Consider the following 24,961-nt stretch of genomic DNA (forward strand, 5'->3'; position numbering starts at 1 on the left):
GGGGTCACCCACCCACCTCTCGTGGAACCACTCCTTAGGGTGGGAGAAGTCAGGACTGGTGCTGTTTCCACCGACGTCCTTGGGCCAGGCCTCACTCAGGTACTTGCTGGTCTCGTGGGTGCTGTCCAGGTGGTCATGCTGCAGGTGGTCCTGGGGTCGCTGCTCCGCCGGCCCCCCGGGCTTGATCTCCCAGCCATCCGGGGGCTCCACGGGCAACAGGGCGCTGCGGCCATCCTCCCACGAGCCTGGCCCCTCATCATAGAACAGGAGGCTTCGGGAGGGCACTGGAGAAGGAGCTCAGGGTGAGCCATGGTGCCAAGAGGCTCCCTCCCCATCCAGGCCACATTCAGGGCCTGGTGTTTAAGGACCTGGGCCCTGGAATCTTACGGGCCTGGATCTGAACCCCAGCTCTAGCAATTCTGAGCTGTGTGACTGCAGGCAAGTCATGCCTTTGCTTTCACCTTTCTGAGCCTCAGTTTGCTCACCTGTAAAATAGGAATACGAGGGCTAACCTCCTGTTGATGTGAGGTTTAAATGAGATAATAGAGTGTTTGAAACTGCACTAAGAGAAAGTTAGATGTTCCTAAGCAGAGGGTACTGGGCTGGGGCATCTGAGACCTGGGTTCTGATCCTACTGTACCACTCACTTTTTGTGAGACCTTGAATTAATCTTTTTCCCGTTCTAGGCCCTAGTCTGCCCTTCAGGGAAATGCGGAAAAAAAAAAAAAAAAAAAAAAGAAAACACATTTTTTGGATATCTATCTCGTGCCAGGCATTGTAGGCATCTTTTAACCTATATCAAATCATTAACAGAAACTCTTGGAATGAGATATTTTTAGCTCCATTTCACGGAACAGGTAACTGAGGCTCCAGGTTGCCAGGCACGCTGTCCCAGGCTAGTCTGCACTGAAGGTGAGATGCAAACCCAGGCGTGCCTGACTCCAGGACCCACCACCGCCCTTCTCACTCTCAGGGCCCGGATCTCACAGTCTATGTGAGTGGAGCCCCTGGAGCTGTGCGGTGCACCAGCTCTGTAAGCCAGCCTGCTCCAGAGGTCATCTCCTCCTCTTCGCCCTGCGGACACTGGGCCTGAAACCCACTGTGTTCACTCGGAAGGGCTCATTCATTCCCTCGCTCCTCTGGCTCCTCTGACTCTGGTTTTGTCCATCAACACTCCCTCCCTCCCTCTCCCCCTAACCCCAGCCCCCCTACCCATTTCCATTCCTTCCTCTCCAAGGTTCCCTGTACCTCCCAACACACATAGGCCCCTCAGGCCTTGGGAAAATGGACATGTGGCTCTCAAGACCTTACATCCCTGCCACCCACCTCCCTTAGTAACTGTCCTGTTCTCTCCTTCTCAGGCTGCTCTGGTCCAGGGAGTGGTTTTCACTCCCCGCCTCTGCTTCCTCTTCCCCTAACCCTCCCTACGCCACTTCCTCCCCTCAAGGCCCTGCAGGCTTAGCTCATCCTCCCTGAAGTATCCCTCCTTGAAACTCACCCCTCCCCAGCTCCTCTCTCTCTCTGACCTCCCATCTGTTTCCTCTTCCTCCTCCGGCCCTGCTGGATAACTCACTCCTGGTAAATGATGAGGGACTGTCTGGAAGTTCCTCCGTAGGTCTATCTGAAGTATCCTCTGCTTCTGGAAACCCATACTACTTTTTGCTGCACCCTATACCAGTTCTCCCCTTGCCACTGTGTGTTGTATCTTTTCTCTCCTCTTGTGAGCTCATCAAAAAGGAAGTGATTGTGTTCATTTAGTAGGTGCCTGCTGTGTACCAGGCACTGTGCTAACGGCCTTTGGGCACCATGTCGTTTAGTCTTCACGACAAATGTGCTCAGGAAGTGTGGAACTTGTAACTCCCATTTTCAAGATAAAGAAATTGAAATTTAGCGTGCTTAAGACACATGCCTGAGGTCACGCAGTTAGTGAGTGGCAGATATGACTGACTCTGAAGCTCTATGCTCTTCTTAACAATCCTCACAGTCCCCTGTGGGATGGTAGCTATCTGAGCTCACACTACCACTACCCTGCCTCTGCCCATGACAGACATTACCAGTGGATCCTGGCTTCTCCTTCCTGTTGATCCTGAATGGTGCCTCGGAGTCCTTCTTAACACAGTGCTTCAGGCAGCCACCACCAACTTATGGAAAATGTCCCTGGAGCTGAAACTGATTTGCTATCCCAGGTGTAAAATACTGATGGTGCTTAGCAGATGTCCCTACCAACTGGCACCATAATACATGGGGGCTAGGGTGGAAACATTCCTGTTATTCCCTAAACCTACCCCCGCAAGCCACGCCTGGGTGGGCTGGGAATCAGGGGCTCTTCACTGTAGTCCTAATTCTATAACTAACATTGAACACATCATAGACCCTTTGGGGGCCTCAGTTTCCCCATCTGCAAAATGAGGAGGTAGAATGAGATGGCTCCAGCCCCAAACCTGGCTCCTCTCTTGTGTCTGGCTTCTGCCCAGAAGTTGGGGCTGGCGTGGGGGGAAGGCAGCCTGGCTCAAAGCACTCACTCTGACTGGCAGTGTAGACGCTGTCAGTGGCCATGGGGTCTTCCTTCACAGTCTGGGAGCCGGAGGAGAACTCAGGGAGGCAGGGCACGAGGGAGCCCAGCACCAGGACGAAGCACAAGGCTGCCACCTGGTAGTGGAGAGAGAGCGGAGGGGCTGCAACCCTGGCCACCCCAATCCTCCCCCTGCCCCCGAGCCAATGGGGGCAAAAGGCTCAGTATTTTTCCAGGAAAGCTGCTCCCAGAGCCAACCACCTCCTGCACGTGGTGGAGGAGAAGGTAGAGGCTGTCGGGACATCTCAGCCCATTGTAGGGGGGCCGCCCCAGGCAGTGCTAGAAAAGAGGGGGAATTGGCCAGTGTGGTTATCACCTATGGGGTGGAGGAATCAGGAAGGGAAGGAAGGGGTAGGTGTGGGAGGAGGCTGAGATTGGGGCAAGGGAGGGGGACGTATCTTCACACCAGATTCCCAGCAGGATTCCCAGGAAGGCAGGCCAGCAGGAGGAGGTTAAGAGTTACAGAGCCCAAACTAACCCCTGCCTCTAGTGGGGCTTTGCCACCTGAGAGCTTGAGGATCTCGGAGGACCTGGGGAGTGATTAGCCAGGAGGCAACAGGCTGTACAGCTCCAGGAAATGTGGAAGAGGGGCTAGCAGAGGCCTGAGCCACAGCCTAGGCACCCACCCTCCATTCCAGAAAGAACCAGGTCCATACTTCCCCGCATCCCCCCAGGCCCATCACTCCACTCCACTGGGCCTGCAGAAGCTGCCTCCTCACGGGACTTGCCCTGCCATCCTCTAGCTGAGTTCACGTGAGTCACTACACATCCACACCGTGTTAGAACTGGTCAGGGAAGGTCATGTTCTGGAAGGTTCCATGGACTTGGGGAAAGAGGCTGGGGTCTGCTGGAGCCAGTGCACCAGGTACTAGGATGGTTTACTCTGGTGACACCGCCCACAATATGGCCAGGACCTTGAAGCTCTGCCACCCCCCCCCATAGAAAGCCAGCCTGGGGAAGACCTGTCCTCCTGTGGCCCTGCAGTGAGGGAACAGCACCTACCATGAGGCAGGTCCCAGTCTGGGTGGCAGCCATCTTGTAAGGTCTGGAGATCTTGTTGGTGACCAGAGTCTGGAGTTTCTGCAGCTGCTGGAGCAGGGTCCTGAGGAGGGCACAGCGGTCACCCGGCAGGTTCTGACCCAGCAGGCATCTCTGCCTCAGGGAGCTCTCCCGGGGAGGAGCTGGGCAGCCTCCAGACTTGGCTTCCACGCCAGGTGCCCGTTTCAGTCAAGACAGAAAAGGTCACCTCCCGCGTGGCTCCTCTGTGGTGTGGCTGGGTCACCCTATGGAGGCTCAGGGGTGCCCCGTGACGCTCTTGGCCAAAGGGGGGTGTTGGAGGCGAGACTGGACCACCTCAGCTGAGGCCACTTTCTTTTTCTTACCCTGCACCAGCCACAGCTAAATTAACCCTCCCTCCCTTGTATCCACGGCACCTTGAGCTGATACGAAGGACACGTCTGGCAGCTGCCTGGTACATGGTGAGAAGCAAGTGTCCAGGAAATGGTAGCTACTAGTTTTGTTAATTTTGTTGCTGTTTTTATCACAGCACCTGTAACACTTCGTTTATTTATGAATGTCTATGTCAGTCTCCTTCGCTAACTGTGGGCTCCCTGAGGGCAAGGACTGGGTCCCTCCCGGCGAGGAATCCTCTGGGTACCCACAGAGGGTGCCCAGCCCACCCTTGGTGAACAAATGTTTAATTCTCTCTTTCCTCCACCCAGCCGGTCGGTGGGGTTGCAGTTCCCAGAATGTACAGCAGGTGGCGAAACAGCTCCAAGGGCCTCGCCCTATTTGGGACTAGGTAGGAATCTGGACCAGAGGAAGGGGGTGAGGGGTGAGGGCTCCCGCCCCCCATCCCTGAGTCAGGGGGGCATTCTCCAGGTCATTCAGGGGAGTGGCTGGATCCCGCTGGAGAAGCTGGGGGAGAAGGAAGGAAAGAAGGAAAAAGCCTTCTGTTGAGCACCTGCTGCATACTAGCTGTTGTCTGTTATTTTTATTACTCCCAGCAAACAATTATTACTCCCACAAACCTACTGTGGGCTCATGGCTGGTCACTATCAAGAATTCAGAATAATAACAAGAAAAACGAGGAAGAAAAGCTAACATGAATGGAACATTCTCAAATGCCAAGGACAGTGCTGGCCCTTTACTTGCTAGGTCTCATCGCATCGTCACATGAATCCTGGGAGATACTGCTTCTATCATCTCCATTTAGACAGAGAAACTGGGGCCCAGAAAGGTGTATGTAACAGTTTTTCCAGGATCACAAAAATGGCACCCAGAGTTGTGACTTTACGCGGCTACTGCATGCCAGGCCCTGTGCGGGTTCCATACTAATGTTTCTCAAGCTTAATTGTGCACGTGAATCACCCAAGGATATTGTTGAAATGCAGATTCTGATTCAGTAAGTCTAGGGAGAGTCCCGAGACTCTGCATTTCTTTCTTTCTTTTTTTTTTTTTAATATTTTTTTGATGTGGACCATTTTTAAAGTCTTTATTGAATTTGTTACAATATTGCTTCTGTTTTAGGTTTTGGTTTTTTGGCCGTGAGGCATGTGGGATCTTAGCTCCCCGAACAGGGATCGAACCCACACCCCCTGCACTGGGAGGCGAAATCTTAACCACTGGACCGCCAGGGATGTCCCCTGAAATTCTGCATTTCTAACAAGCCCCCACGTGATGCTAATGCTGCTGGTCTGAGAAACTCGCTTTCGGTGGCAAGCATGTACACCGGTAGGTTCTAACTTTAGGGTGCGTCAGAATTACCTGGAGGGCTTATTAAAACACAGATCATTGAACCCTCCCCCTGGAGTTCCTGATTCAATAGGCCTGGCATGAGGCCTAAGAATAAGCATTTCTAACAAGTTCCCAGGGGCTGCTGCTGTGCTGGTCTGTATCATCACATTTAAGCACCTTACCAGCCCTGTCTGGTATCTAGATGGGAAACTGAGGGTCCCAGGCTGCAGAGTCCCTGTTTCTGGGGTTCCCATCATCCTGAACTCAATGATCTCTCCTCTCTCCTGCCTCCCAGAGCTATGCCATAGCCAGGCACTGGCTGCAGAAGGGCAGGGGCCGGGGGGACGCAGGTGGCACCACCCACCTGTTGGCATTCTCCAGGGTCTCCACCTTCTTCCACAGTTCGTTGTTCTCAGATGTAAAGGTCTCCACCCTGCGGGGGCCAAGCAGGCACAGGCTCGGGGGCAGCCCCCAGACTCACTGCTGCCCCCTTAGCCCTGCCCACCAGCATCCTAGTTCCTGTGCCCCCCGCCCCTGTGAGAGAAGGCTGGGGCGAGCAGGTCAGGCTGGGGAGTGGGGCCCAGGCCACCCAAGCCGCCCACCTGCCCAAGGCCTCTTACTTCTTTTCTAGACACTCCACGTACTCCTTCTTCTTACGGCGGCTCTCCTGGGCCGAGATCTAGAGGGGGAAGCCCCCAAACGGGAGTTACCACACCACATATCCACTTCCTGGGGCTCCCCAACTTCAGGGTTGGCATCACCAGCAGAACAGAGCCCTTCCCCCAAACCAGGGAAGCCCCAGGGCAGGGGCAAGGCCTGGCTCACGCTTTACCTTGTTCTTGATTTTCCTCCGGACCCTCTTTAAGGCCTTCTCCTCAGCTTTGGTGAGGGGGAGTTTCGTGGGGATGGGGTAGCCCTCAGCAATCAGGGTGCGCTTTTCCTCCTCCGTCAGGAGCAGTGGCCCCGACGTCCCCTGTAATTTCTGTGGGAAGGGGGACATGATAGTTAGGAACCAGACAGCCCTGCATTCAAATTCAAGCTCTGCCATTTACTCTTCACATGACCTGGGCAAGGCACTCAACTCACTGAGCCTCGGTCTCCTCATCTGAAAAAGGGGCAGATCTGAATTAAATCCAATAACATGTATCAAGTGCTCAGGACGTTGCTGGGAGCCTGGCATGTTTGGCCCTCAGTATATTGCTGGGGGTGGGGTGGTCCTGAGATCCCATCCTGGAACCCACAGCCTCAAAGCTTACTTGTCCAGGGCCCCCTAAACAGCACCCACCTCAGACACCCACCACCTCTTGGGAGGTTCCACACCCATCCCAGTGGATTCTGGGCCTCCTGAACATTGTTCTCCAAACAGTGCTCTCTGGGGGCAGCCTGGGCCGTCCCCTTGAAGGTGAGGAATGTCAAGTTCTAGTCCTGGCTCTGCAATAGTGTGGGTTCGGCAGGCCTCTTGAACTTTCCACCTGTTTCCTATTTACCCCAAGGCACGATTAAAAGATTGTCACTCCCATCTGCCGGGCAGGCACCTCTCTGAATTCTGATGGGGGTGGGGATCAGGCTTAGGGCTCCCCAGGCACTCAATTCCTTGGCTCCAGGGTCAATCCACCCCCAGCTGCTTACGTGAGGGGCAGTGAGGAGGGGGGAGGTGGAGATGGCTGTGGAGGAGCGGGCCATGGGCCGGATGGGGCTGGAGGGGGGCAGAGAGCGGGGACTCTGGGAGCCGTCACTGTCACTGCCGTGGCTGCTGGGGGGCGTCGGAGGCATCTGCACCAGGTCCTCTGGGGAGAGCAGGAGAAACCAGGTTAACAGGGTGGCGCCCCAGCTCTGGTCGCACAATCAGAGTTCAACATAGCATGGGCCTAAGCCAGCCCGGACTGACTGTGGGACTGGCTGCTGGGGCCTTGACCGCTATAACATCAGAAGCCCCTCTGCCATGTCAGAAAGACGAGCTGATGTCCCAGAAGACAATTCCTGAGTGCCACCCCATCTCTGACTCCACAGAAGCCTGGCTCCTTTAAGCCTGGTTCTTGGTGGGGATATCACAGAGGCTGGATTCTTGGGGTCCCTCCCCTACCCCTGACTTCACAGGGCTCAGGATCTTTGAGCCTCCAACTTGGCAACCCCAGGAGGTGACTGGAATCTGCCCATAGCAAGACCCATGGGGTTCAGGCTGGGCAAGCCGCAGCCTCTGTCCCTTTCTTTCCGCTGCAAAACCCCAGGGTGTCCATTTTCAACCTCAGGGTAACAGGACAGCAGGCACTGGGCTTTCAGCAGACCCACCAGGAGCACTGCTCTCCCCGGCATGCCTTCTGTGCTGCCTCTCTGAGGCCACAGCATCAGGAAGATGGACGCTCTGCAGGTGGTCAGGAAGAGGCCTGGGCAGAGCCAAGAGGACCAAGAGCCTTGCTGCAGGGAGAGCTCCCCGGCCAGCACAGAATACCCAGATTTAAGTCCAGGTGCAGGAATCTGGAGCTGACGGCACCGCAGAGCCGGGCCGAGGCTGGCAGGAGGAAGCACTGCATCCTTCCGGGCTCGGCCCATGACTGCCTCCTGCAGGAGTCCCCTCTCCCTTCTTTGGCTCTCATTTGCCTCTTATGGATGCCAGACTGTAAAGACCACTGAACTTGGACTCAGAGAGACCTGAGGTCAAGTCTTGACTGTTGCACCCCACAACTGTGTGACCTATAGTTATGTTTACTTAACCTCTCCCAGCCTCACTTCCCTGCTGAATGGGGGTGAAAGGACGCCTTGCATGGAACCAGGAGGATGCAATGGGCTAATGTATGGGAACACGCTTTATGAATTGAAGGGCACTCTACAATGTAAGGCGTTTTCACACTGGTCCCTTTCTACCTCCTGTTAATTCTATATCTTCTCTCAGAGGCTGGGACCAACTTGAGGGTGAAACTTGGGCCTTATTCATCTTTCTAAACCTTGTGGTACTTAGTCCAGGGCCTGAATAAGCACAGTAGATGCTTAGTCAATGTTTGATGAATTAATGAGGTGGGATTGGAAAGATTCAGTTAGCCCTTTCTCTTTCTGGTCAGTCTAAGAAGCTTCCTCTGTTCTCTTCTCCCCTGTCAGGTCTGGGGATGTGCTTTCAAGGCTTCCTGGGGACCTGCCATCTTTAATCCATAACACTGCTGTATAATTGGTGGTTTGTCTGTGGCTCACACTACTCTGTGATCTACTTGGGTACAGGGACTGTCTTCTCTCTCTGCTTCCCCAGCTCCTGGGACTAGGAGATGCCCAGTGAACTCTAGTTGGATGGATGGATAAATGGATAGATGGATGGATGGACAGATAGATGGATAAATGAGTAGATGGATGGATGGATGGATGGATGGACTGATGGCTATAGAGTGGACTTCAATTAATGAATGATGGGAGGGATGAGAAGGTGTTGATAATAGCGATGACAGCTGTAGACTGTGTAAGAAGGGGACTGGAGGGATGGAGAATGGGCAGGGTGGGGAGGAGAGAATATTTTGGGGGGAGATGGGAGGTGTCGAGGGAGATGAGTGGGCTGGACCAAGGGAGTAAAGAATGCGGTCTGCCCAAGACTGGAGAGGAAAAGTCCCTCTCTGGACACACTTACCTGGTGTCACTTTGAGGAACTGGTTTACCTCCTGAGGCTCTGCTTTGATCACTGGCAGCTGAGTCATCTCTCCCGGGGCCTGAGGAAGAGACAGGTCCAGCTCTGTCAGCTGCCCCGGGGGGCCCGACCCCACCATGCCATCCAACCTCCCTCTCTCCCTGGGCCTGGGGGTCTGCCCTGCAGCATTAAGGAAGTATCTGGGCCCAGGGTTCCAGGCACATTCCAGAGGAGCAGAGGCAAGTTCTCGTGCTTAGAGAAGTCAAGTAGACCTAAGAAAAGAGAATGGTGGCCAAGTAGCATCGTTTAGCCTCTAAGCTCAGAGAAGGAGGGCCTCCTGTGGCCTCTGAGGCCAGGGCCATCTTTTTGGTGGAGGCCGACCCTACCCTGACTGTGAGCCCATGTGGGTTGCCATGAGGACGGGAGGTAATGTCCGGCAGATCGTAGCTGTTCAATGAGCGGTAACAACAGTACAGGTGAAGGAGGCATGAACTGGCTGGGGGCCCAGAGAAAGCTCCCTGAGCAGCTGAAGTTTGAGTCCTGATGTATAAATAGGAGTATTCCAGATAAAGGATGGGGCAGGACGTAGATGAGGCGAGAGGCATTCCAAGAAGAGGAAAAAGCATCTGCAAAGGCACAGAGGCCGGACAGAGCACAGCTAGATCTGGAAACTGCAAGTATTAAGGGTGTCCAGAGTGTGGGGGTGTGTGTCAGAGGTGGAGTGGTGAGAAACAAGACCAGAAGATCTGGGGGGAGGATGTGGGGAGGGGGTGAGTAGAATCCAGACAAAGAAGTCTGAAACAATGAGGAGCCCCTAATGGGTTTTTAAGCAAGGGACTGATAGAATTAGATTAATGCTTTTAATAAACATGCATTCCTATTCTTTATGCCATCCCAACTGGCTGTTCCAGAAAGGACATCAACAGGCATGGCTTCCTACACATGAGGACCAACATACATACAAGGGGTGTTCTCTTTGAGAAGGCGCTCTGTTGGGTGTTGGATTTCAGGGCCATCTCTCCCCTCCAGGTCTGCAGCCAGCAGAGAGGTCATGATATCGTGGGTGGGACCCAGAATACCAAATTTAGGCAGGTGAGTAAGAATCCCAGGAGGTTAAGGCTGGCAGGGACCTTGGAGACTCCCTGGTCTACATCCCAGCTCAGGCCTCAAGTGACAGATGAAGGGACTGCGATGCAGTAGGGTGACAGCTCTCATGTGGGTCACACGCTCATCATTGTCCTACCAACTCCTGGTTCCTGTGCCTTCCACTAGGGGGTCGCGGCCTCACTAGAGTGGAAAGTGTGGGCTCCGGGGTCTGGCGGCTGAGTTTGGAATGCAGCTCCATTGCTTCTGCCTGTGTAGTGGGGCAAGTTGCTCAACCCCTTCCACCTCAGTTTCCTTCTCTGAGGCATGCGCGCAGCTTCCAAGACCCTGGCTGCGGCTGCTGTCATGCCTTCCCTTCCTGCTATGGCGAGGGCTGAGGAGTTGCAGAGCCAGTCCTAGAGGTGGTCCCAAAAGATCCTCCCCATCTGCAGCCAACCCTGAATCCTCAGGTCCCTGGTGGTGTAGGAGGGGCTGACCTTTCTCACTTTGGGTCCCGTACATTTTGATCAGGTGAGCTGTGTGGCCAGCAGGGGGCAGTGCCAGCCAAACCTTGACTCTAGGGATTTCAAGGTAACCCTCATGCTGTAGAGTCAGGGGTAGGACCCCCTTTAGCCGTAGTTCATGCTCCCATTTTACAGAGAAGGAAGCTGAGGAAAAAACAGCGAAGGCAACATGCCCAGAGCACAAGTGAGAGCAGAGCTGGGACCCAGGCAGGGCCTCTCCCAGGAGCCAGGGGTCTGGGATGTCAACTTGGGATTTACAGCCGACTGCTCTTATCTATACATTCACGGGGGTGAGGGCTGGCATGAGGGTGTGGGTTAAAAATATTCATCTCATGAATATAAACAATTGAAATATGGCATCATTTTTATATTTCCATTTAGGTGTTTCTTCCTTTTTAAAAATCCAGACACTTTGAGAAAATTAAGTGGCCTGGGCTGTCTCCTTCCCCGAGACCCTGGACTGGGCCCCTGATGCCCAGCCCTGCCTGGGTCCCTGTCATCTTTCTTCTGCACACAGTGAGGGCCCCAGCTTATTCCGAGGGTGCTGTGGTTTGAGCCCATTCTAGGATGGTGAAGGGATGGCCCAAGGGATGGGCAGGGGCCTGGCGTGGGAGTTCCGACTCTCAGTCCTGAGGGTCACATTGCTCCCTGTTCGCAGAGCCCCTGTGTGCACAGGGCTTTGGATCGCTCTTCCCACAGAGACCCATCATCCCTCCTCCCTCCCTCAGCCCCTACTAACAGTCCCCAGGCTCACCTGGTGGGGGATGGGCAGCCTGGTCAGGGGGCTGAGGCCCAGCAGCGGGGTGGTAGCCGTGGCGGCAGCAGCAGCCATGGCTGAGGAGGCAGCCAGAGGGTCCACGGGCAGCTCCGGGCTCTGCTCCTGCTTCACCATGACCGAGCACAGTTTGTGTCCCAGCACCCACGCTCCGTGTTCCACATCTAGGGAAGGGGGCAGGACCCAGGCTCAGGGGACTCCTAGAGCAGAGGGCTCAGCCCCCCTCCTGGCCCCTTGGAGCTGCTCTGGATAGGACGGTGGAGAGATGCCAGGGTATACCAGGAGGCAGGTGGAAAAGGGCAGGGGGCGGCGCTTGTGAGGTAGGAGGGCGGAGTGGGCTGGGGCCAGAAGAGGTGGGGGCATCTTCTTCATTCAGCAGTTTACAGAGTGGGCTTGGACAAACAGACCCCTCCTGACTGGCTGTGTGACTTTAGGTAAGTTGCTTAACCTCTCTGAGCCTTAGCTTCCTCATCTGTAGAAGTACCTGACAAGAAGTAAATGTTCAATAAATGGCAGCTATTGTGAATACAATTATTGTTATTCAGTAAACATCTGCTGAGCACCAAGCTAGGCGCTGGCGATCTGGTGAGAGTCACGAGCAGTTTAGTGCAGTTAGAACGCAAAGGGAAGGGGAAGATGGGGTCAGAGAGGCCAGCAGGGATGGCACGGCCTTGGAGCCGCGACTTTGTCCTAAAGGTAACAGGGGGGCATTGAAGAGTTTTAAGCATGCTCAGATTTGTAATGTTAAAAAAGATCATTCTGGGGCTTCCCTGGTGGCGCAGTGGTTGAGAGTCCGCCTGCCGATGCGGGGGACACGGGTTCGTGCCCCGGTCCGGGAAGATCCCACATGCCGTGGAGCGGCTGGGCCTGGCCGTGGCTGCTGAGCTTGCGCGTCCGGAGCCTGGGCTCCTCAATGGGAGAGGCCACAACAGTGAGAGGGCTGCGTACCGCAAAAAAAATCATTCTGCCTGTGTGTGCAGACTGGCCCGGCAGAGGGAGGCAGGGAGACCCGCAGGAGGCTGTTGAAATTGTCCAGCGAGAGAAAGTGAGGCACATGCTAAGGCAGTGGCAGTGGGGATGGAGAGGAAGGAACATACTGGAGACAAATTTAGAAGGAAGAATCAACAGGACCTGGTGCCTGGGGGGGCATGTGGGGAGTGAGGGGTGATGCTCAGGTTTCCCAGGGCAGCGTCCACCTCGTGGGCCTCCTGGCCTCACCTGGGTCACAGGGCTGCTGGGCATCCCCCCTTTTCCTGATGGGTGCCACTCGGAGTCAGCCCTGCCCCCGGTGGCCCCAGGACCTGGCTCTGGTGAGGCAGAGGTCTGAGGAGCCAGCGTGGGTGGGCTAGAGGGGACTCTAGCCTTTGGAACCCAGTGTGGGTGGGGAGAGGGGTCAGCAGCTGCCTGATCCCACCTCAGAGGCTAGGCCCCACCCTGCTGGGAGGCTGAGGGCCTGAGTTCTGGGCTGCAGGCTGCCCCTGGGCTCCAAGAACACCCACAATCTTCCCAAATTACAGGGCCAGCCCGCCGGCCTCCGGGAAGCTGCCCCCTGCAGAGGACCCACAGACAAACTGCTCTAAAAATAGACTTGGGGTGGTGAAGAGTTGCCGGGCTGGGAGGCTGTCCACCCCACATGCTACCCTTCCCCAGGCTGGGGCCTGACACCCCATCGAGGTGACCTCCAGAGGCTGGGCTGAGGCCAGGGCACACAGAGAAGTTGAGACCTCCACAGCCACGAGCCCTGGAGCCACTTAAAGCCCCAGAAGGTGTCCCTGCCTTCAAGCAGCTGGATGGGGGCCGCGTACAAAGTCCCGTCTCTGCCCCTGGGGAATCTCAAAGACCCTCAGAAGCAGCTCACACTTTTTGCACTGAGTCTAATTCTAACCTCTTGCTGCATATGAATTTGTGTATTCCTCCCACCAACCCTGGTGGCAGGCACTGCTATTCTGCCCATTTAATAGTTGAGAAGATTAAAACACTCACTCAAGACCATTGTCCTCCAAAGGGAAAGAGGAATAAGAACCCTGTTCATGGTTCTAGACATGATAGTTTTAATAGGACTTTTATACGCATAAGGAAATAGTCACTAATTTTATTTATATATATATATATATATATATATATATATATATATATATATATATATATATATATATAATACACACACACACACACACACACATATATGAAATGTGCTGGGCACTGACTGAGCTGGGTACTTTTCATATATATATTTTTAATCCTGGCCAGAATTCTCAAGATACCTAGTGTCTTCATTCTGTAATTGAGGAAACTGAGGTCCAGAGAGGTTAAGCAACTTGTTAAAGATCACACAACAGCCGGTTGAGGCGCCGGGATGCACACCAAAGCCAGTACCCTTTAGCGCCCCTTAAGGCCGGCAAGTGTGGTGGTGGCATGGGTGTGAGGTTTAGAATCAGGGGGCCTGCTTGCTCCCAAGTCCCTGCTCTCCATTTACTGTGTGCATAACCTAAATAACTCAGCTTTCCTGAAGTCTCATTTTCCTTATCAGACAAATGGGGAGTATGATAAAAGTGATTCTGACCTCACCTGTGAGTTGTGAGAAACAAATGAGATAAAAACGTGAAGGTACTTTGTGAACTGGAGAGTGCTATAGAAATGTTTATTGTTATTCCCATTTGTAGATGAAGAAACTGAGGCTTATCAAGGCTAAGACATGTGTCCAAATATGATGGAGCCCTATGAGGAAATGCCCAAAGAGACCATTTCTAGGTGGGGCACAGTCTGGAGTTCTCAAATGTTGATCACCTGAGGGGAAAAACTCAAAGGGCCCTTTGCTTAAAAGGAAGGGAGGTGGGGGAGAGGAGAGCTTTAGAGAACCCTACCTTTGGCAATAAAAGTAGGGTGCAGGGGAGTTCCCTGGTAGCCTAGTGGTTAGGATTCTGGGCTTTCACTGCCGGGGCCCGGGTTCGATCCCTGGTCAGGGAACTGAGATCCTGAGATCCGTGTGATGTGGCAAAAAAAAAAAAAAATAGGGTGCAGGTGTTTCGCCCAGGTAACATCTCAGAGGACATCACAGTGTGAGGAGGTGGTAAGGCTCTAGAGTCTTGGTGACTTGTCCACATTTATTGTTTACTCCTCCCCTCCCCCCAAGCTGTTCCATCTAAGGCTGGTTCCCAGACCTAAGCACGCATCAGAATCACCTGGAAGGCTGGATCCTCCCCACAGGGTTTCTGATCCAGCAGGTCTGGGTGGGACCTGAGAATCTGCATTTCTAACAAGTTCCCAGGTGCTGCCCCTGGTCTGGGACCCACCCTTTGCACATCACTGACCTAAGTCAGCCAAAGACCCTCTTGAGAAATGCCCTCCTGGGTCTGACTTGCGGAAGAACAAAAAGGCGGGGGGGGGGCTCCTCTGAGAGGTTTTTGTGGGAGCCCCCTCGGGTCTGGTGTCCCTCCTCTGGGTCTGGTGTCCCTCCTCGGTTCTGGTACCCTGGGCCCCGCCACCCCTTCTTACCTTGGGTGGTGTCCTCCATCTTGATGGGCACAATGGGGCTCTGAGGTGCCGAGTCACCGCTCAGGGAGTAGCTGTGCTCAGCCTGGATGCCCGGCGTGGGGGAGTCCAGTTCCATGTCCAGTAGAGGGCTCTTCTCGTCCAGCACAGGGTCATCAAAGAAACTGCTGAACAGGTCGTTGGAGAAGTCCTCCATGTTCTCTGCAAAGTGGTCCAGGTGCTCAGGGAAGTGCTAGCAAAGGGGGAGGGGAGAGGAGGGAGTCAGCTCACCCTGGAAAGGGGGTGCGGATGCTGCTCTGGTGGTGCCACCAGCCCTGCCACCACCACTGCTGTCCCCGCAACCTCCCCCTTACTCTTCCCTCCATCATTAATACCACCACCACCACCACCAACTTCCCCCCGGCCCACATCATCATACCAACTATTATCATTTCTATCACTACTGTGACCCCGTCATCACGTTACTGCCACCACCACCTCCACCGCCCTCTCTAGCCTCTCCATCAGTATCCTCAAGGATGAGTCCTGGATGGTGTGAAAGAATCCAGGCGATAGGACACAGGGCTTTAGCGCTGGCTCTGTGACCTTGGTCAAATCACTTAGATTGCCCAAGTCTGTTTCTCAGTCCACCCTACTTCTTTCATGGGAGGACTAAGTACTAAAGAATAAGCGTATCTATGCCAGCAAGTTTGCATTCCAAAGGCAATATCAGTGACTTTTGTATTCTCTTTTGCTGGAATGCAAGGTGGTGAGATTATTGAGGACTCTGCCCCCCTCATTAGTACAGTCTCCACTTGTCCACATGCCTCCAGTGTCTCCCTTTTCCCAGCCATTCTTTATACCAAGAAATTAGGCTCCAGAGCCATATCATTTGGATTTGAATCCTGGCCCTGATGCTCCTAGCTATGACTCAGTGCCGTTCAAACTGTGGGTGGTGACTCATTAATGGGTTGTGAAATCAATTTAGTAGGTCACGACCAGAATTTAAGAAAAAAGAAAACAGAACAAAATAAAGTAGAAAAATATCAGAGTGCACATAGGGAAGTTAAACACTTGGTAGATTTTTTTAATATCAGTTGTGTGTGTGTGTGTGTGTGTGTGTGTGTGTGTACGTTCTTGGGAAGGATGTAAAATATATTTCTCAGAAACAAAATAGTCTGAAAAACATTGGTCTCCACGATCCTGGGAAAGTTGATTAATGTCTCTATGTTTCATTTCCTCCTTTGTACAGTGGGGATGATAATAGTTCCTATCTGCTAGGGTTATTGTAAAAATAAAACAAGTTAATGCACGTCAAGCACTTAGAATAGTCCCTGGTACATAGTAGTTACTCAACAAACCTCTTATTAGTAAAGCCTCCAGTGGCTGGCACATAGGAGGTGCTTGTTTTTTCTCTCTAAAGAATTATAAATATGTAAGGAAATGTTGTTCATTCTTTTTTTTTTCTGGACGCACCACACAGCATGTGGGATCTTAGTTCCCTGACCAGGGATTGAACCTGTGCCCCCTGCAGTGGAAGCACAGAGTCTTAACCACTGAACCGCCAGGGGAGCTCCCTGTTCATTCATTTTTTACTGACTGAATGAATTTGCTGGGGCTTTGCTTCTGGCCCTGGGGTCCCACCTGGAGAGTGGGTAAGGGCTGACTTCTGGAGTCTGGAGTTGTTGGCTTTCTGGCCTGGAATACTTGGAGCCTGTCCTAGTCTGGAAGGGATGAGCAGAAAAGCCCTCTGTCTGAGAATAAGATTCAGAGCCACATGAGCATCTGTGTGTGGGGGGCAGGGGATGAGCCCAAGCTCTGCAGATAAGCTTGCTTTTGACTCCTAGCTCACTCCTTGCTAAGTTTACTTCACTTCTCTGGGTCTCAGTTTCCTCATCTGTAAGGGGGAAATAATAGTTCCTACCTCACAGTGTTGTAATGAGGATCAAATATTTGTTAGGTGCTTAATGCTACCCTCATAGGATTATGAGGATAAAATGAGGAAATACATATAACACATGTATACAAATAACATATGTATATATCTATACAGCAAACACATGTAACACTGAGAACAGGGCCTAGAATGCAGTGAGTGCTCAATAACTGTTAGCCATTGTTATTATCAAAAGCCTAACTCTGGACCTGAGGTGAACGGAGCCTGGAGCCAATGCAGGGAGGTGGCTTGGTCCTCCCCCCCAAACAAACATGGATCAGAGAATCCATGATAAAATGAGTTCAGAATCCCATCGTCTTAAGTACTCTCTCCTCTCCCCAGCTTGTCAGAACTTACCATCCCTATCCTACACTTTTCTTGTGGTTTTAACTTTCTGAAGTGCTTTCATGCACATTGCCTTATCTAATCCTCACAATTACCCAAGGAGACAAGGAAGTTGCATATCTATATTTGACAGGTAGGGAACCCGAGGCTTAGGGAGCCAAGGAAAGCAGGGAAGCATCCCCAACCACAGTCACACTCCAGTCCTCCCCCAATGGCAGCAGACATTCCCCTGATCGGGAATTGCCCGTCTGTCAGACTGTGAACTCCCTGAGGTAGTAGGGTCTGGACTTGTTCACCTGCTGGGTCCCATCCCCTGGCCCAGGATAGACACTCAACAGCTACTGGTGGAGGGACAGGGCCTTGTACCCCAGAGGGCAACGCCATCAGTATGTCATTCGTCCCATCAATGCCTGGGGTGAGGCAGTACCAGGAAGTCAGAGGCTGAACCAGTCTCCAAGACTGTGATCCCAGCCAAAGGCCATTTACAGGGTGCAATGCCCCCCAGCCACCTAGCCAGCCACAGTCTGGACTGTGCTAGCTACATCCTCAGCAGAGTCTGGGTCAGCCCACCTGGGGGCGCCCTCTCTCTCTCTCTCTCTCTCTCTCTCTCTCTCTCTCAGGGTCTCTCAAAGGCCTGGTGTGAGGCCCAGTGGGAGGGGGTTGTGAAGAGCCTAGTGAGTCAGCTGCTAAGGTATTTCTTCGGCAGCTGCTTCTCAGGCGATAAGGGTTTGCCAAACCCTTTCCCCGGGCCTGGGAGAGGAGAGAAGCTTCCTCCAGTCTGGGCCGGGGTCCCTAAAGGATTCCAGGCAGATGAGCCAGGTCCTTCTCAGAGACCCCTTTTGGGGTGCCCGCAGGCACCTGCTGAGGGAGATCAGTTGGTCCCTGCTTTGTGAGCAGTCCCACCCCACCTGCTGGAGACTGCAGCAAAGGCCCAGCAGGACAGAGCTTCCAGAGGGTGCGAGCCAAGTGGAAGGGCAGGGCGGCCAAGGGGCAGGCGGATTGGGGGTGGGGGACACTCAGAGAACCCAGTCCTCCTTGCTCAGGTCTTCACTGTGTGCTGGGTGGACCTCTGGGGGGCAACGGTGGGATGTGCCATCATCCCCAGGCCCACCTCCTGCTCATGCGAGCGTGCCAGAGGGCCTCCCTTTAGAGAGCTTTGAGCCCTATTTCTATCTGGTGTCTGGCCTCTCAGAGCAGCCCAGTTATGGCTGGTTTATACCATCAATTTAGAGGCAGAAGGGACATGAGAAAGCCCATGGTCCACGCCCCCTCTCCCCACTTGCTAATGAGGAAACTGAGGTCCAGAGAGGGACCTACCAGGGTCACACAGTGAGTTGGTGATGCTGAGGGAGGGGTTATCCGTAGCTCTGGCGCTGCACAGGCATGTGGAGCAACTTCTCCTTCCTGTCCTCTCTTCTTCCTCTGTACCCACCCTCCCCCCAGCCCTGGAAAGCCCCCTCTGGAGATCTAGGGCCTCCTCAGCTTCAGCAAGGCCCCTTGTCCCTTCTCCCACCCCCCAAAACCACACCCAGCTCTTTCTCCAGTTCACACACAAAAAGTTCAGGTTTCAGACTACCTGATGGAAAATGATTGGGGGTGGGAGGCAGGATTCTATAGACGGCAGGGAGTCAACGTTCTGAGGGGGATAGGGTTCTCCTGGGGGTGAGCGTTCTACCGGGGGTGCCTTTCCAAGCAACTGGGGTGGGAAGCCTGAGAAGGAAATATTATGATTTGTTTCCCTCCTTGTTGAAGACTTTTTCCAACAGTCTTGCCAATGTAAGCTCCTTCTCGGCTGCCACGCGCAGTCGGCGCCGGCTCCCCTCTCTCGGAGGACAGGTCCCGAGCTCTCGGGCTCTCAGCCCCGCGCACCCCTCCCCCTCCGCAGCATCTCCTCCCGGAGCCGGGTCTCAGTCGCCAACCCTTTAAGTTTAAAGAAGGAGAATGTCCCGTCGGCCCCGCGTGGCCCACGAAAGGTTAACGCCTGCGCGCGGGGGGCCGCCCCGCGCCGGAACCCAGCATGCTCATTGGTCGGATCTGCGGAGGTCGTGGCCAATGGGAGGAGGCTGCGAGACGCCCGCCGCTGGAGCCGCGAGGAGGGGGCGGGAGGAAGGCACGGCTCGCGCGGGGGAGGGTTCGCGGCCTCCGCCGAAGGCGCGGGCTACGTCAGGTTAGAGTGTGTTTGTCTTGTGTCCCTTTCTGCACCTGGGGCAGAGGCAGAAATGGCCCCTTTGAGCTTTCAGGTGCCCCTGGCAGTTCTATGGTGCCCTAAGACCCTTATCAGCTGCGTGGCCTCGACCCCGCACCGGGAGCCCGAGGAAGTGAAGACAGAGGGGAGGCCAGGCCCCAATTCTTAAGTTCCTTCGCGGCTCTTCCAGCTCAGCTCCTTCCTTCCCTCCTCGAATAATCCTACCTTGGGCTCATTGATGGGGCAATGGGGTCTCTGTCCCAGGTAGGGGAGGTGGGACACTCCTGGGCGGTAATAGCGCCGTCTGAGGCTCCTCTCAGTTCCCCTCCCCTAATTCCTCCTGGGGGTCGATGGAGAGAGAAGGAAAAGCTCTGGGGGCGTGGCTGTCACCTGAGGGTGTGTGTGGGAGAGAGGTTTCCCCCACCTGCTGCAGCCTGAGAGCGCCCCCTTCTCTCTGGCCCCTACCCCTCGGCGCCTGCACCCCCATCCCGGGCTTCTCCCCCTCCCCCGGTCCAGGCTGATTCAGTCTGTGTTTGGGGAAAGGAGGGAGGAGGCCGGAGTGGGTCCAGGCTGAGCTGTGGGATAAGGAGTGGGGGGAATGCCGAGCCCGGACATTCCTTCCGAGAGAGTGAGCTCTGGGGAGCGATGGGAGGAGAGTCCTCTCACATTTCCCCTTCCCCTCCCCCGCAGGTTAGCTCCCCCCCCCCTCCACTGACCCATACATTCCGGGACGGTTACTTGCCTCGTGGTCACTAGAAAATTGCCCCCATTTCTAGCTGAAGGGCCACCAGTCTGAGTCACTGTTGTGCCCTGTGTGTGGTGGTGAGGGGTGGGGGGTAGGGTCAAGAGAGAGCAGGGAGGGGCTTGGGGAAGGGAGGTGGGCCCCTGGGTACCCAGTGGTCCTCCTAGTCCTGAAGCATCACCATCCAGTCATTTGGGGGTAGGGGGAGATCCAGGCATCTTCCCAGAGCTAGACTGGAAGGCTGTCCTATGAAGGAAAAAAGGTCCTAGACAGACTCAGGAGGCCCTAGTTCAAGATCCATCTGTGCTGTGAGACCTGGGCAGGGGCAAGTGGTGTCTTCTCTCTAGGCCTGTTTCCCCATCCATTCCCCAGCATAGTCTGTGTTCCTACTGAGGCAGGGGTGGCAGGCATAGGGTGAAGTGGACTAGTCGTCGGAAAGTGGCCTCTTTTCCTCTGCTCTGGCATCTCTGGGGACTGTGAAAGGACAGAGCCAGTTTTCCTCATCCCTGGAGCCAGCCCCTCCCTGAGCCTTCCTGGCAGGGCACAGGGGTGAAGGGAAGCACATTGTTCCAGCCTCCAACCTCACTCTCGTCCCCCATTCCCCACAGGCCCGGGGAAGGCGGCTGCTGAGGTTTCATATTTTCCCCCTACCGAACTCTTCACCACAGAGCCCAAGTCCAAATAAGCAGAAATGCTTCCCTGTGTGTGTGTGTGTGCTTGTGCACGTGCGTGTGCATATGTGTGTGCACATGCTACACAGACGTGGGCTGTGAGGTTCTTTCTTACACAGGGAAACACCATCTCCTTGACACCACACAACATAAGATCCCCACATTTAGACACATTCAGACTGTTCCCTATACAGCCTGGCACAGATACTAATGCACATACAGACTCTTCTGGGCTCACATAGGCTGACACTGGCAGGCACTGACACAGACCCAACAAGGAAACACTCCTCAGATGTGATCAGACAGACACAGACTCCCACGTGCGCACACACACACACACATGTGCAGTTACCCCAGACAGTCACGGTCACAGACGTGGGCATGCACACTCGCACACAAACACACACAACATCTCAACACCACAGCACTGAATGCTGACTGTGCCAAGCCACATGCCTGAGTCATGTGACCCCCAGCGAGGGAGCGTTGGGAGTCCTGGGCTTGCCTGGGGCTGGGACGGTGAGGGCTGGGACGGGAGGAAGAGGTACCATGGGGATTGAGCTTTTCTGTGCCTGTGTACTGGAGAAAAGAAGTGGGAGAGGAAAGGGCAGGCTGGTGCCCACCACAGGCTGCCACTGTGCAGAGCAGGGTCCACAGTCTCTGGAGCCCCCAGCCCTGTTAGTCTGGCTCTCCAGTTCCCCCTCCTGACACTGTGGTAGCCCTTCCCTGGCCGGATCACAGGTCCCTCAGGAAAGTGAAGAGCTGGCCTACAGGTTCCCAGCCAGCCCCTGGCATCTTCTGACCAGGCGGCCCATGTGCTGTGGCCCAACCTTGGGGTGGGTGCCAGGTACTGTCTGGGCAGAAGGAAGCCATGGCAGTTAGTGCTGCCGCCCAGGGCTGGGATTAGCTGTGACTGGCACCACTGAGGGCACAGCAGCCCAGGGTCTGGCTGCTGGAGATGTTGGTCCATAGGCAGTAGCCAGAGGATCCCTGTGGGACAGCTCAGGACCCTGGAGACTAAGTGCCAGGGCTGGCGCTGGGGGCCTCTGGAGAATAAGGGCATCTAGTCCCATCCACTTATTCATCACTTGTGCATTTGTTCAGTGTTTACTGAGGACCTACTGTGTGCCCAACCCTGTGGATACAGAGATGAACAAAGCCCAGTTCCTGCTCCCAAAGGGCTTCCTGACTAGTGGTGTGACCACCCATTTATGAAGGTAGGTCCAAGACTTGAACTCTGATCTGTCTCCAGAATATTCTCCACCTTGGGATCTTCTAACATAAATATGACTATGTGACTCCCCTGCTCACTATCCACTAATGACTTCCTCTGCCCTTAGGATAGATTCCAACTTCCTTAGTATAGCTCGAAATGATCCAGCCATGTCACCTCTGTGTCTCGCTGTGTCCACTTCTCATCCGTGTCTCCAAAGCCTAGCACTGGTCCCAGCACATGGTAGGTGCTCAGCTCTTTGCTGAGTGACTGAGTGACTGGCTGAATGAGTGGGCGAATGAAGGAATGTGCCAGTGAGCAAATGGACTGAGGCTTTTCCTTCTGCAGCTGAGCCTCCAGGAGTGACTGCCCTGAGTTCCGCTCTGCTGCCAGCCTGCTCCTGCCCCAGGCAGTTTCCATGTGCCTGGACGCCTTCCCTCGGCTCCTCCCTGGTGGGGCCTGTTGTACCCATTCTCTGGGTTGTTCTTTCCCAAGGCCCTTTTGCTCTTAAGCCCCAGCCAGACCAGGTACCTGGGGACCACAGCCCCCAACTCAGCTCTGGAGGAACTGTCCCCAGGGTTAGGCCAGGTCTGAGAGGATAAACGGAGCCCAGTGGCCAACCAGCCGAGCTGCTCTTCCGGCCCCTGGCCAGCTGGAAGGCCCTCTTGGGCTGGAGCCTGCCACCAGGCTCTGGCTGGAATTCCCTTGGCCTCTTCCCTCTCCTCTGTGCACTCAGCATTCGGCCTCTGGCTTCCTCAGCGGTCCCGGGCCTGTCTGAGTTGTCCTCAGGTTTTATTTTTGGAAGAAGTTGCATTCTCTCTCCTTATTTACTCCCTTCCTTCAGGGAAGGTGTGGGACCCCTGGGCTCGGCTGGGGATCAGGCTGTGACTCCAGCCCCTGGGGTTTGGACTCCTCTGGGGCTCCAAGGAGGGGACCTCCAAAGATTCCTGACCGATCTGATGCTTCAAAGCCATCTGACTCTGCCCTCCTTCCCCCACCCAGTGTGTGACTAATGCCTGCCCCTGCCCTTCTTGAAGAGCCCCACATTGGCCAAAAGAAATCCCTACAATTTTAGAGCTGAAAGGAATTCTGGCATCATTAGGTCCATCTCCTTTTACTTGTAGAAGCAATGTAGTTCAATGGTTATAAGCAAGAGAGGCAGACAGATCCAGTTCTAATCCTGGCTCTGCTGCCTACTGTGTAGCCTTGGGCAAGTTACTTAACCTTTCTGAGCCTCTGTCTCAGTTATAAAATAGGGGTACTTATATCTACGCCACCTGTGAGGTTGCTGTGAGGGTTAAATGAGACAACATTTTTAAAGTGCTTTGTACAGTGCAAGACACACAGAAGGCTCTTTTCAAATGTAGCTATTATTATTATTATTATTATCATTACAGAGAGGAAAACTGAGAGCCAAGGGAAGGAATGGACTTGCCCAGGATCACACAGCTCAAGGTAAGCAGCCATTCCCAGAGTCTTTCCTCTGTCTCCATCTCCCTTCCAAGGAGAAGGGAGGGGGCAGGCACCAGCCCAAAGGAGGAATCTCCTTGAGTCGGTCGCATGGGCAAACCCCTGGGTCTTCCATGGCTGCCTCCTGCATCAGGCCCGGGCCCTCCTCTGACTCAGGCATTTCCTCCACTGCCCCAGGGGCTTCTTGCTCACTGGGGTGAGAGGTCCAGGGAGGAGACCCCAGGCTGAGGGTCCACCTCAGCCCCAAGGTGGACCCCAGGCCAGCGGGACTATGAGAGGAGGGGGAAATGCTGGGTCCTGACATCACAGAGCAGAGAAGCTGGAGCCACAGCCATGCAGGCCAGCTGGGGCCCTTCCAGCACGTCCAGATGTCTCAGGAATGTGCTGAGCTGGGAACCACCTCACTCCTTCCCTCACCACCCCCAAGCCCTCATCCCCTCATATGCTTGCTCAAGCTCTGCCTCTGCCCCGCCCCCTACCCTTCCTCTTTCATCTCTCCCTGGGAGAGCCTCGTGTCCACTGTCCCTCTGGTTCCTTGCCACAGTCCAGCTGCCTCTCAGACCTCTGAAGGGGTCACCAGAGGCAAGAGCCCTTCCCCTTCTGCAGACCCCCTGGTCTGACTAAGACGGGTGGTGGGGGAGATGGAAGCCTGAGCTAACTGGGAGGGGAAAGTTCTGAGCAGATAGTGCCTGCCAGATCCCAAATGTGGAACTGATTTGCAGCCCTGGGAGAGAAAGGGGTGAAGGCTTTGGGGTGGTAGAGGGCAGGGTTGGGCCTCTTCTCCGGGAGGATGATGAAAGGGGCTTTGGGTATCTTGTCCCAGTTGATGGGTGGGAGGGCCAAGGAGAGGAGGTGCCAAGCTGGGCTGGGCTCAGAAGGAGGGCTCAGATCCTTCTAGGCTGCTGGGATCAATGGGGACATGCTTTGCCTGATAGTGGAGGGTCCTGAGGGGGTGAGGGAACCCCATTAGGGTCTTGGGGTTGGGCCAGGAGGCAGGACATGGTTCAGACTGGAGCTCTCAGCCCCAAAGAGGGACAGCTTGTGTCTCTGCAAGGGTGGAGTTGCCTTGGGCCTCCCCAGGCCAGCCTGGCCCCAAGTGCTGGGGATGAGAGAGCCAGAAGGGAACTGGTGCTCCTGGCCAGTGTGAGGGTGACATCAGGGCAGGAGGTAGAAATCAGAGGAGAGAAGGGACCTGGGGTCAGTTGCTGCCTCGGCCTGCTCTGGGCACAGAGAGGGGCCCACAATGCTGTCTTGAGGGAGAGGCCCTGATCATCCAGACAGGCTGACAGCTGGGATGCCCTAATGGACTCTAGACCTCCTAGCACCGAGACGGTTCAGGGGAGCTGGGACCACTGCCCTGTCCAGCTCAGAACTATCATTGAGAACTATCACTGGCTCCCTTCTGCCTGCTGAAAAAACTCCCAGCTCCTAAGCACAGCATTCAAGGTTTGTCACAAATTGATCTCAACTTTCCACTATAGCTGGAACCCCTCATCTTTCCTTTCCCTCCAGCCTCATTGGATGACTGCTCCCAGTTCCTTAAACCTGCTGTAAGCTCCATGGCTGCAGGGCCTTTGCTTGTACCATTCCCTGTGCCTGGAAGGCCTTTGCCTTTTATCTCCTCATTCTAATTC

General features: G+C 54.6%; 1 protein-coding gene across 2 annotated transcripts in view; it reads right to left on the reverse strand.

The window, feature by feature from the left end:
• CREB3L1 (cAMP responsive element binding protein 3 like 1) overlaps positions 1-24,961 on the reverse strand; it is a 35,301-nt gene that overhangs the window by 892 nt on the left and 9,448 nt on the right. Inside the window, exons 2-11 of one of the 2 annotated variants that reach the window (XM_060103775.1) lie at positions 14,790-15,018; positions 11,274-11,458; positions 8,916-8,994; positions 6,938-7,095; positions 6,141-6,290; positions 5,929-5,987; positions 5,673-5,741; positions 3,575-3,674; positions 2,523-2,649; positions 13-284 (exon numbers count right to left, since the gene is read on the reverse strand). In XM_060103775.1, the coding sequence (XP_059959758.1) occupies positions 13-284; positions 2,523-2,649; positions 3,575-3,674; positions 5,673-5,741; positions 5,929-5,987; positions 6,141-6,290; positions 6,938-7,095; positions 8,916-8,994; positions 11,274-11,458; positions 14,790-15,018 (1,428 nt within the window). The remainder of the gene's footprint in view (positions 1-12; positions 285-2,522; positions 2,650-3,574; positions 3,675-5,672; positions 5,742-5,928; positions 5,988-6,140; positions 6,291-6,937; positions 7,096-8,915; positions 8,995-11,273; positions 11,459-14,789; positions 15,019-24,961) is intronic. The other variant, XM_060103776.1, reaches the window with a different exon arrangement.

The sequence above is a fragment of the Mesoplodon densirostris genome, chromosome 7 (assembly GCF_025265405.1).
Source record: "Mesoplodon densirostris isolate mMesDen1 chromosome 7, mMesDen1 primary haplotype, whole genome shotgun sequence".
NCBI lineage: Eukaryota > Metazoa > Chordata > Mammalia > Artiodactyla > Ziphiidae > Mesoplodon > Mesoplodon densirostris.